A 13,228-nucleotide genomic window follows, 5' to 3' on the forward strand; every position below is an offset into this window, starting at 1 on the left:
AAGTTTATATGCAATATTGATCTCTCTTCCATACTGCTTATTTAAAAATATTAAATTCAACAGGTTACTTTTTTTTTTAAAAAGGAAGACTAACCACATCCTGATGTTCAGGGTCACCCCTAGAATACTGAGGTGGAAATGAACTCAGCGTTATTATAATAGATCAAAATTATCTGTGTGAGTTAGAATGAAAAAAAAAAGATTCTCATCTGTGACATAGACACCTTATTTAGATACGATATACCATAATTTTAGCTTAAGGAAATTACATTTCTTTGAATTCTTGAATATGCTTACAAATGATAATGATTATGCTGATATTATTAATATCAAAGTCAATTCTAAAGGATTTTAATTAATTTAGACTAGTCATTCATTTGTCATCAATAACCCTCAAATAATAAATCACAAACCCCTCAAACCAAGCAAAATTTAGACCTTCATGCAGTTTTTCCTTAATGGATGAACTGAGTCAAAAAACATTTGGAAAGAACTCCAACCTATACTTTATTACCTAATGATTCTCTTCATTAAAATTGTTATAGCATCCTTTATCTGCTTATTCCTTAGACTGTATATAATGGGGTTCAGAAAGGGTGGTATTACGGTATAAAATACTGAAAGAATTATCCCTTCAAGGGATGCAGACTCTGAAGGTGGTTGCAGATACACAAAACAGGTTGAAAAAATGAATAAAGAAACCACAGTGATGTGGGGGATGCAGGTCGAGAAGGCTTTTTTCTGGTCTTCTTTCACTGGAAACTTGAGCACGGTGGAAAATATACCAACGTAAGATGCAATGATGAAGGCGTAACAGCCAGCACCAATCACCAGCTCAGAAACAATTAAGGATAACTTATTGCTAAAAGTGTCTGAGCAGGAGATCCTTAGGAGAGAGGGGATGTCACAGAAGAACTGATGGACCACATTGGAATGGCAGAACGACAAGCGAAACGTGTAACCGGTGTGGAAAGCTGCATACACGAGGCCAGTCAACAAACATGTTAAGGTCATCTGCAGGCAGACTCGGGGACTCATGATCACTGGGTAGTGGAGAGGCTGGCAGATGGCCACATAACGATCACGGGCCATGACAGTGAGCAAAGTAAACTCTACATATGCCAAGAAAATCACTAGGAATACCTGAGCTGCACAGCCTGTAACTGAAATAATCCTGTTGTTCACCAGGGAGTTAATCGATGCCTGGGGAGCAGTTATTGAGAGGTAGCAGGCATCCACCATGGACAGATTCCTCAGGAAAAAGTACATGGGGGTGTGGAGTCTCCTGTCAATGGTGGTGATCATGACAATGAGGAGATTCCCCATCAGGCCTGCAGAGTAGATGAGAAACAGAAGGAAAGAATACAAGATCTGGAGCTCTCGGATGTCAGAAAACCCCATGAGCAGAAACTCAGTCACTGTGGTATAATTGGACATTTTCAGACTTGTTCATTGAGGGAGTCACCTAGGTAGGACAAGGAGAAATCAATCAGTCCATCATTCAACCAGTCCTGAGGACTTCTGGCAAAGAAAGGCTTGAAGAAATTGCTCCATTTTTATCCTTGAGACTTCAACATGCAGTATGACCTGTGCTGTGTATTTTGGCTCTATGCCCTTGAACAAGTTAAATGGCTTCTCAAGGAGACTGTTTAATCATTGTATAGGTGATGCAGACCTGTGTTGTTCGATAAAATTTCTATCACTAGTAATTTATTTATTCATTCATTCATAATTAACTAATTAATTAATCTACTAAAAAAAGTAATCTTACCAAGCACCTTATATTGGCTTCCTTTTTTTCTATACTGTACTCATTACCTGTGAGTGCATACATCAGTGCACATAATTTGATATGTCTCTAACAATGATTGTATTTAATTTTTTTAAATTCCTCCTGATTTGTCTTTGCCTTTCCTTGTATTCCTTTCATGACCATCTCATCATGACAAACCTTACACCAGACATATCCTCTTACTGAGGAGATTAAAGCCATTTGACAAGTCTCTTGATCTCTCTTCCATGAAGCTAAGGAACTTTTCACTCTCTACTTTGCACCTCACCATTTGTCTATTTTCATCCATTTCAGACTCCCACATGTCACACAAAATATTTTTTGTTCTCTCCTCTTCGCCTCGCTCAAATGATGATGTGTGCACCAAAACATGTGTCCTTATAGGTGTTCATGCACATATATGTTAGAATATATACATATAACATATATTGTGCACCTATGCCTGTGTACACAGAGTATAGAATGTTTCATATCAATCTCAGTTGTTTTTCATTCAGGTAACTATCTCATCCTTTCAACAAATCCCAACATGATCTCAAATTTGAAATCATCATCAATATGATGGAGATCTTCAATCATCTTCCTTCTTATCACTGAATCCCAACATTGCTGAGACTAACGTTACACACCTACATGTGGGGCCACTGTATTACCTATTTCAACTTAGAGAATTGGTTTAGTAAAAGAACTGTTGAGGAGAGAGTTGGCTAGGTGGCCAGACTGATAAAGAGATGGACCAGATGTAGGATTTTCTTGCCATAAGGAACTCCAGGTAAGAAAACAACACCTAAACTTGTAGAACGGGTCCTCTTCTGTCATCTGGTGCCCGGTGTGTGTCTGAGCCCACTTCTGAATTCTGAGACCGAAGCTCCATTCATTACACAATACTGTTATACAATGTCAGATTAAAATTAATATCCAATAACTCCAAGTATCATATTTTATAAGATTTATTAGCAATCACTTGAAGTAGAGGAAATAGAAAGAACAAATATAAAGTAAAATAAAAACATTGTGAAGAGAAGTTTTCCCAACTGCATTAGTGGGAGAAGAGCATGAGAGGACCTGGTTACAGAAACTTTATTTCCCAAACCTAAGGATATAGCGTGAGGATGAAAGTGAGATTCTAGGAAACAGAGTCCTGGGGAAAAAATTCTAATTATACAATATGAATCTGTGCCACCTACTGATCCATTATACACCTGTACTGACTCTACCCACATATCTATATTTTATATGCAGATGTGGATACAAATGCATGTTAGTATGTAATGACATAGTAGATAGAGGGAGGAAGAGCCAGGTTGCCTCTGACACATTTCAGTTGGGTCTTACTTATCGTAGGCAAGGATCTCAAATTGTCTGTGTCCCGGGAAACTGTCTAAACAGATACATTTGCAGAGTAAGTGCTGATCTGAGTTGGCAGAGGCAGCCATTCATCACAAGATCTTCATTATTCTCAGGTCATAGGTCCACCCCCTCCCCCTCAAAAAAGTCCATTATGTGTTTTAAAAAATGGAAGAAATACAAATGGGAGGAAATCACTGCATATATATATGCACATATATATATATATATATACTTACTTCTTATTCCACATAAATGAACAGAGATTCATGTTGCTAACTCCTCTGATGATCTGGGGAGCTGCAGATTGGTCGATATCACCTTCTCATTGGAGACAAAGACTCAGGACTTCTCAGAAGAGACAACACATACTAAGAGCTCTTTTCCTGTCTTAGCACAATCATGAGATTCTAATGAGGCTGGAAGCCACTTCTTGGAATGCTGCCTATTATAGTCCCAGCACTGCCTTCGGGGGCAGTATCCCTGATGTCTAAGTAGATTTGGAAAACCCCAAAATAGCTTCCCTGAGGTGATCGTCTCTGAACGGAAATAAGCAAATCTAAGTCACATCATGAGCCTTGACTTTAGAGTTCCAGAATTATAATTTCATGCTATTGTTGAGTCATTTCAGTCACATCTCTTCATAATCCCATTTGAGGTTTCTGTGCCAAAGATACTGATATGGTTTATTATTTTCTTCTCCAGCTTCTTTTACAGATAAGAAAACTTAAACAAACAGGTTTAAGTGCAGAGCCAAAGAGCTAAGAGGTAAACCTGGGACCACAATTGAACTCAGGAAGGTGTTTCCCTGACTTAAGATGTGGCCCCATCCATTGCAACCCCTAGCTACCCATCAGTGCTGGCTAATGGATACAAGTTATGATTCCTGAATCTTTCTCATCTCTCAGGTATATTTTAAAATCTTAGCATGAAATTGATTTTATTTATTCAGAGGGGAAAAATAAGAGTTTTGTGTGATTTATATATGAAATATATGTATAACTGCTGCTCAGTTCCATTGGCCTAACTATACTATAATTGCATGGATTTGATATTTATATGAGAAATTAACTTCCTGCACAGAATAAATTCATGTCTGCTTTTCATTAACACACTTGATATTTAACACCAAATTTAGGTTTAAATTCCTTATTTTAAAAATTTTTATATAGCATTCTTAAATAAATTAATGAAGGGGTAGCTAGGTAGTGTAGTAGATAGAGTGCCAAACCTGCAGAAAGGAGATCCTGGGTTCAAATATGAATTTGGTTATTCCTTGACTTAGGGCTCTGTATTTGTTCTTCAACACCATTTCCCAAGCCTGTCTGTTCTTCTGCCTTAGCATTTATACTTAATTTGGTTCTAGGACAGTAGGAAAGTTTTCTTTTCTTACATTAATCATCATAAACAAATAAAAAGACCACATCTGAAAGAGTATGTGAAATTACATACCCATGATCCACCACTTCTCTGCTGGGAGAAAAGTTGTGCATGCCAACAAACTCAAGCTGGAAATATTATTGGTCATTTAATCTGATGTAGGTTTTCTTGCTGCTGCACGTGAACATCGACACCAAGCCACAACCTTCCCTCCCATGACAACTGGTGTTCCATGCCCCGTGTGCCACAAACTTGGCGCCTCAGTCTTTGGACTTCAAAGCCATATGAGGGTACACCGTAGATGAAACTGAACAAAGACAATAGTCATTCTCGGTCACCGAGAGACTACTACGAGGTTTTCTTGATTATTTTGAGAGTACTCATATATACTGGTGCACCTTTGTAAGTATTTTCATCATTGGGTTTTCTTCACTCTTTGCTTGGCTGCTACTGTTCCACCCTCTAAATTAGACCATTAAATACCATTCTAAGATCTAACCCACTGGTCCCTGAACTCCCTGGAATAGGCATCCATGCCTCCCTACATCCCTTCCATGCACCATATAAAACCGAGATGGATCAAGAACTTTCTGGATGATAAAGGAGCCAAAAATATCTGGACAGGCTAGAACTTCATTCTTCTCTAGTCTGCAACCTAAAATCTCTTCTGGAATTTTTTTCTACCAAATCATAGGTACCATCCTGAAAGTTCAATGCACTTCATGACTTTTATTAAAAGCACCCTCCACCCCATAGCCTCTTCCACTTATTGCCTGATTTCTCACAGAATTTCATTTTGAGGAGAATATCTAGACTAGATTTGTCATCTTTCCTTTCCAGGATGCTTTCCATAAGTTCTCTAATATGTTCCTATATGGGTATCTTTATCCCCTTCCATTTGTCTTCCCCTATCTTTAGGTACTATTTATGTTCTCTTCTCCTATAGAATTTGTGGGGTTAGGTGCATGAATTGTTTCTCTTTATGCTTATTTTTAGATTCCTGAGTCAACTAAGCAGGATAGAGCACTATGCCCAGACACTGGAAGATCTGAATTAAGATCTAACCACAAGAGTTGCTAAATGTATGATCCTGGATGAACCACTTATTCTCTTTTTGCCTTAGTTACTTCACCTATGATATGAGGGACTAGCATTTCTTTTTGCCAAAAACTGAGTTCTTATCCCCAAAGCTTGGATATTTGGGTTTATCAAACACTGGATTGCTGAGATAATTTACCCTTAATCCATTCCATTTATCTATACTTCTATTTCTTAACCAATACCATGTTGTTTTGATAATTCCTGCTTTATAGTACAGTGTAATATTTGTTTCTTCTAAATCACCATCCTTCACATTTTTTTCATTACTTACCGTAATATTCTTGACCTTTGGTTCTTCCAAATGAAATTTGTTATTATTTTTTCTAGTTCTATAACTATAAAATAGTTTTTGTTAGATTGATATGACTCTGAATAAGTAAAATAATTTAGGTAGTATTGCCATTTTTATTATATTAGCTTAGCACATGAGTGATGATTTCTTTTTTTCCCAATTGTTTAGATCTACCTTTAATTGTGCGAAAAGTGTTTTGTAATTATGTTAACATAATTCCTATGGTTTTCCTTGGCAAATAGATTCTCAAGTATTTACTATTGTCTAGAGTGGTTTTAAATGGAGTTTCTGTCTAACTTTTCCTCCTGGATTTTGTCAGAAATATGTAGGAATTCTAAAGATTTATGTGTGTTTTGTATTCTTCAACTTTGATAAAGTAATTAATTATTTCAACTAGGTTGTTATTTGATTTACTAGAATTCTCTAAGTATACCATCATATCATTTTCAAAGAATTATAGTTTAGTTTCCTCATTGCCCACTCTGATTTGCTTCATTTCTTTTATTACTCTAATTGCTAAAGCTAGCATTTCTAGAACAATATTAAAAAATAGTAGTGATACTGAGAATTCCTACTTCACTTCTGATCTTACGAGGAAGACTTCTACCATCCCTATTGTAGATGATACTTTCTGGTGGTTTTCTATACATACAACCTATTGTTTTAAAGAAAAAAAATCTTTTATTCCTATGCGTTCTAGTATTTTTAATAGAAATGGGTGTTGTATTTTGTCAAAGGCTTTTTTTGCACCTATTGAGATAATCATGTGATTTCTGTTAGCTTGATTACTGATATGGACAATTATGCTGATAGTTTTCCTAATATTAAATTAGCCTTTCATTCCTGATATAAATTATATCTGGTCATAGTGACTAATCCTTGTGATATATTGCTGCAGTCTCTTTGCTAATATTTTATTTAAGAATTTTTCATTAATGTTCATTAAGAAAATTGGTTTGTAATTTTATTTCTCTGTTTTTGGTCTTACTGGCTTAGGTATCAGTTCCATATTTGTGCCATTAAAAGGATTTGGTAGGTCTCCTTCTTTGCTTATTTTCCAAATAATTTGTATAGTATTGGAATTAATTGTTTTTTAAATATTTGATTGAATTCACTTGTGAATCAATATGGCCCTTGGCATTTTTTCTTAGGGAGTTCATTGATGTTTTTTTTTTTTAGTTTCTTATTCTGACATGGGATCATTTAGGTGTTTTATTTCCTCTTTTGTTAATATAGGCATTGAACTTGGATAATTTTTATGGAGAAAAAATCCAGACTACAGAGGAAATAGCAGAAGATAGCCTCCAAATCTTCCCCCCAAAAATGGAAATTGGCCACAAGCTCTTGAATTTAAATTGGAGTTCATGAGAAAGATGGAAGAGTTTTGGCAAGAAAAATGAGAATACTTCAAAAAAGAAAATAACAGTTTGAGAGACAGAAACTCCTTATTGGAGATGAAAATTAGATAGCTAGTAGTCATGAAAAACAGGATGGACCAAACCAAAAAGGAAAATCAAATGATTATTGCAGAAAGTCAAAAGTTTATAGTGGAAAATCAGTCTTTAAAGACCAGAATTAGTGAGTTGGAAGCCAATGATCTTGCAAAACAGCAAGATAATAATAATAAATAATAATCATTTAATAATAAATATTATTATTTATAATGTTTTATGTATATATAATATATAATATATTTATATATGTTTATTATATATTAATATAATATAAATATATAATAAAACAAAGTCAAAAGACTAACAAAATAGAAGGAAGCATGAGATATCTCACTGAGAAGATGATAGACCATGAAAACCAGTCTAGAAGAGATAATTTGAGAATCATTGATCTACCCAAAAACCCAGAAATAAAGAGGAATCTTGACATCATATTACAAGAAATTATCCAAGAAAACTGCTGTGATGTTCTAGAACAAGAGGGCAAAATAGACATTGAAAGAGTTCATAGAACACTCTGTACACTAAATCCTCAAAAGACAACCCCTAGGAATGTAATTGCCAAATTCAAGACCTTCCAAGTTAAGGAGAAAATTTTACAAGAAACTAAAAAATACAATTCAGATATCAAGGAGCACCAATCAGGATTACACAAGATCTGTCAGCTTCCACATGAAAGGACACAAGACTTGGAATAGGATATTCAGAAAGGCAAGAGAATTGGGTCTTCAACCAAGGATCACCTATCCATCACAATTGGCTATATACTTCCAAGGGAAAGTATGGGTATTCAACAAAATAGAAGATTTCCAAATATTTGTAAAGAAAAAACCAGAACTAAGTAGAAAGTTTGATATCTAAACAAAAAAATCAAGAGAAACATTAAAAGGTAGATAACAAAGAGAGGGGAAAGAAAAAATGTTTTTATTTAAATTTTATTCTTTAAGGGCTTCAATAAAATCCAGTTGTTTATATTAATACATGGAAAATGTTATTTGTAACTATCAAAATTATATTCACTATTATAGTAATTAGAAGAATTATTCATAGGTAGAGATTGGGGTAATAAGTGTTCTAAGAAGATATGTAATATATATATATATATATATATATATATATATATATATATATATATATATATATATACGTATATATATAGTAGTCTCTCGGTAACCGAGGAAGACAATTGTCTTTTTGCATTTTTGTGCACAAAGACACTTTTGCGTGAAGATTTAAGTGGATAAATCGATACACAGAGACAGTCCCACTCTCTCGGCTTTGGAAGCCTGGGTCCAATGGCACGAGAATTCGTTACACCTGGAGACTTCCTCAGCTGCATTGGATGGCCGTGTTGTCTTTTGTGCTCAAACACGCACTAAGCACTCCACAGTGCCTTGCTGTATCGCCATCTCAGCCGTTGAACCTTCTTGTTGGTTTCTTCTGCCTGTTCGGCCGAAGCAGTCTTCACATGCTGAGTGAGCAAAGCCCTAGTTCACCAGGGGTCGACAACGACCCGATGGCAACCTCATATATCACTGCTTTACCAGTGGTGGCAGAAAGGAGCAAAGCTGTGAAGATTTTGGCTTGCTGGTTTTTCCTATTTAACCATCAGGAAAGAAATCAAATCTTTCTCATCGTTATAATTTATAATTTTCTTTTTAGTTTTAGAATGGAAAATTATAATTTGGTTAAGAGATAGAATAGGAAGGTTAAGTTAGCTCTGAGTTGTATCAAGGAATGTGGATTCTTGCAAATACTAATTTGGGTTTTGAGTACAGTTAAAAATTTTATTTAGGATAAATGTATTCTTACTTGTTTCCTCTTTGTTTCCCCTTTTCCTAATTTTTAATATATTTCCAATAAATAGTTTTTATATAAGCCTGACCTGATCTGGAATTTTTAAGGCTGTTTGGGAAGCCCTATTTTCCTATAGTTCAAAACAACAACCTGTCAACACAGGACAATTTTATTGGTAATCCCATCCAATACCAATAATCTATAAGGGTTAGAAAACCCTTATAACAATTGGAGCCCAATAGACTCTACACCAGTCCCTTACCATTACTCTATGTGTGTCTACCTCCCTCAAATGTATTTCTTATAAACAACATATGGCAGGATTCTGGTTTTTAATCCACTCTGCTATCCACTTCCATTTTATAGGTAGGTTCATCCTATTTACATACACAGTCATGATTGTCATCTATGTATTTCTGCCTTGTTTTTCTCTTTTGATCCTGTCCTTTCTACTTTCATTCAATTCCCCCACACCAGTGTTTTGCTTATAATCACTCCCTCCATTCCCCCTGCCTTATAATACTCCCCTCCCCATCACCCCCTTTCTTATTCTTCTAGTCCTGGGAACTTTGATATTTCTGTGAAATCCTGAATCTGTGTATGTAGAGCTGCGAAGACCCAGTAGCTCTAGCAGTGAGAAGAGCCTGGCCATCTTGGCCCATGGCCTCTGGCATACAAGGGTGAATTTATCACCATTATAGCTATCTTATCCTGATAAACTGTTTATTGCTCTATAAGTAACTGTGAACCCATAGATTATGGGAAATAGTTAGATTATTGGATAGAGTGAGGCAGTGTAGAAATAGAGTAGTCCATATATCTATGAAGAAGGTCCATGAGGGCCTGTAGTGGGATTTGAGGTGGAAAAACTGGATTATTACATTTAGGGTCTCAGGTATCCTGGTCCACCATCCTCTCTTCTGAAATAATTAGTTTAATAAACCAAATACTTTTTATTTGCAACTTAAAGCAGTCAGATTGTGTTCAATCAACATCCCCAGGTGAGTCCTAACATTGGGCCTGATAACAGTCAAACCAAGTACATTACAGGTCAAAACTTTATAATCATTCCTATTTCAAGTAATAAGTTTATTTCATTTGGCAGAGTCAGGTTAGGCAATGATCTAGTAAGTGTGGATGGTTTTTTGAGAAAAAAGCTAACTTTTACTTCTCAGGCAATCTTTGGCCTTTAGGACACTCTGAAAACTGTCTGGGAGCAGATTACAGGAACTGTTGAGTGGCCAATTTTTCCAACTGAAAAATAGAATGTTGGTGAAATCTGCCGAGTAGCAGTATCTATCAATTACCTAGACAGGGACCTGTGAGACTTGGAAAATTCAAATAGCCAGTACATAAAAATATATATATATATATTTTTCCTTTCAAGCTTGAAATACACAGTTATAAAGAACAACAATGGAAGTAATGCCAATACTCTACCAATGTCTTATAATATTATGTAGCCTGTTTCTTGTTGAAATACCAAGAAAAATATTATTTCATTTTGACCATATATGGCAATGTGAAGCTGATGCATCTCATTGTTGAAGGATGCTATCTTATGCTCAGTTTACCAAGTCTATTGCTCAATTTTTAGTGCCATACAAATGTTAAAGGCAAATGGAAGTCTAGCCCAAAAGGAAAATGAGTTGATGACTCTTGTCCTAGCCCTAAAAGACATAGTAGAACAAATACACAATAGTTTGAAATAGCAAAAGGGGGAAACTGAAAAGTAAAATAAAAGTAAAGACTCAAAGGAATTAAAAAAAATCTTAGCAAAACAAATCAATAGTGAGTCCCAGATAACAGCAATGGTAGAGTAAGAGAATAAGGAACTAGGCAATGCTACTGTCTCTCTATTTCCACTAAGAGATATGACTTATTTACAATCTGATACAGTAATAATTCATGTGAGTGTTCAAAAGTCATTCACACCAGGAGACCTCAAGTTCATCAAAAAGACAAAGCCAAAGTATTTTGATGAGCCTCTCCATGTGGTCCAAGAGTTCAAAAGGGCAGTAAGGCTATTTGACCCAGACTTCAAATACTGGCATTTTGCTTGAAGAAATATTTACTAAGAGGGAAAAGTCCCAATTCATTGACCACATAAAATGGCAAATTATGAAAAACAGCTGTAATACTATGAAAAATTATTTTAAGCTACCAAGCCCAACCTGTAAAAGTATGGATCTAGAAGAGTTCCATAGAACTGCATCCTATGTCTTTGATGCAGACAGGGACAGAAAAAAGGCAGAAGATAAAAATGACTCCAACTAAAAGAGGCTAATAGAAAATTAAAATAAACAGAGATAATAGGCAACATTAAGGGAATACAAACCTAGGGCAGAATGTATATATAGGCCACAAAGGTCCAACCTGCCCAGGTGCTTTCTCTGCAATGAGTCTGGACATTTCCAGATGGAATGTCACTTTAGGTCCCAAATTTTCAATCAAAACAACAGAAGCAATAGGTTTTCTAATGGTGGGTGGAGAAAAAATGGTTATGGAAACCGAAACGCAAATCCAAGATATCCCTAATTCCAGAGGCAAGAGCAGATACAATGTTGCAGCCATCACTTCAGTCAATCATCGCAAGAAACCCCATATCTTTATAGTATTCAACAATTCATAATGAACAGTGCTAGAGCTAAGTATTTCCAAAAGGCAGGAGCTCCTTACCAAAAATCACAGCCCAAAGGTGCAACAATATTATAAAGATTTACCCAAGAAAGCACAGAAACAGGAACCAAAAGGCAAATTGAATTAGGAAAAGGGGAAACTGATAGCAGCAGAGAACAACCAAATGACATTAATGATATTACTACAGACTGTTTAGAGGAAAAGGATATTGTCAACAACAATAGAAACAATAGAGATACCTAGAATAGATAAAGAACAAAGAGAAATTAGTGAGCAAGTGAATAATGAATCAAAGTAATAAGAGAAAGTGTGAACAATAATGCAAACCTGGATGAAGGAAATGGTGGGAAAGATACTGAGTCATGGGAAATCCAAAGCAAAGCAAACTCCGAGGAGTGTAATGAAGTGAAAACAAATTAGGAGATTAGCTAGAACACTAAGGGGTAGACATTGACTTCCTAGAACCAAGTGTACTAGCCCCAATGTTAGAGACACCCTCACCACCAAATAGCAATGAATTTCACATATCGCTTGAAGTAGGGGATTAGGTATATGATCTTCTTGTTGATACAGGAGCAAGTAGGTCAGTGTTAGAAGCTCCTCCTGAGAACTGCAGGGTTATAGGGTAATGGAAGTGATTGGAGCTACAGGAAGATAATGAGTAGAAAGGTAAAACCCAAAATAGTCTCTCTTTGGAACCCTTGTTTATATCATGAGTTCCTTCTTATGCCAGACTGTCCAGAAAATTTAATGGGTAGAGACCTTCTTTGTAAACTGGGGTCAACAATCCAATGCACATCTTTTGGAGATATTTTGCTACATCTTCCAGAGGAATCTTTGAAAGCCTTTCCAATGCTTTTCTAAGATTCAGTAAAGGCTGAGAGAGAAAGAGTCTATTTTTCCACTACCTTCAGATACTCCTGTAGGTATTTGGGCTAGTTCTTCTACTGATGTGTGGTTATTAAAGTTAGCTACCCCAGTAAGGGTAAGAACTAAAAGAAGTCCTGTCCCTTGCATAACTCAGTATAAACTTAGTAAAGGAGTGGTGGAGAGCATAATACCAATCACAGAGTCATTGATTAATCAAGGGATAATAGTACCAACATTCTCAGAGTTCAATACACCCTTCCAATAAATAAACTGGATCAAGATGGCAGGTCAGTATACCAATTCATTCAAGATCTCAGAGCTATAAATGACTACATTATAAAATCACACCCTGTCATACCAAGCCCAACTACAATTATCTCCAAAATTACAAGCCAAGCCATATATTTCACTGTAATGGACTTATGTTCAGCTTTATTCTCTATATCTATTTATAAGGACTCTCAGAATATTTTTGCATTCACCTGGGAGGGAGCTAGTGATATAGTTTGCTGTTCTCTCTTTTTAAAATAATATAAACCATTGATTTATCTATTT

The 13,228-nt window shown here is 35.7% G+C and overlaps 1 protein-coding gene across 1 annotated transcript; it reads right to left on the bottom strand.

The window, feature by feature from the left end:
* Positions 1-488: 488 nt before the first annotated feature.
* On the bottom strand, positions 489-1,437 carry LOC100027530 (olfactory receptor 14C36-like). The gene has a single exon (XM_001377762.3). The coding sequence runs from the start codon at positions 1,435-1,437 to the stop codon at positions 511-513; it is 927 nt and encodes a 308-aa protein (XP_001377799.3). The 3' UTR covers positions 489-510.
* Positions 1,438-13,228: the final 11,791 nt, after the last annotated feature.

The sequence above is a fragment of the Monodelphis domestica genome, chromosome 4 (assembly GCF_027887165.1).
Source record: "Monodelphis domestica isolate mMonDom1 chromosome 4, mMonDom1.pri, whole genome shotgun sequence".
Taxonomy (NCBI): Eukaryota; Metazoa; Chordata; class Mammalia; order Didelphimorphia; family Didelphidae; genus Monodelphis; species Monodelphis domestica.

Coding starts and splice junctions, on each gene's coding strand:
- LOC100027530 (XM_001377762.3), bottom strand. CDS start 1,437: ATGTCCAATTATACCACAGTGACTGAGTTTCTGCTCATGGGGTTTTCT.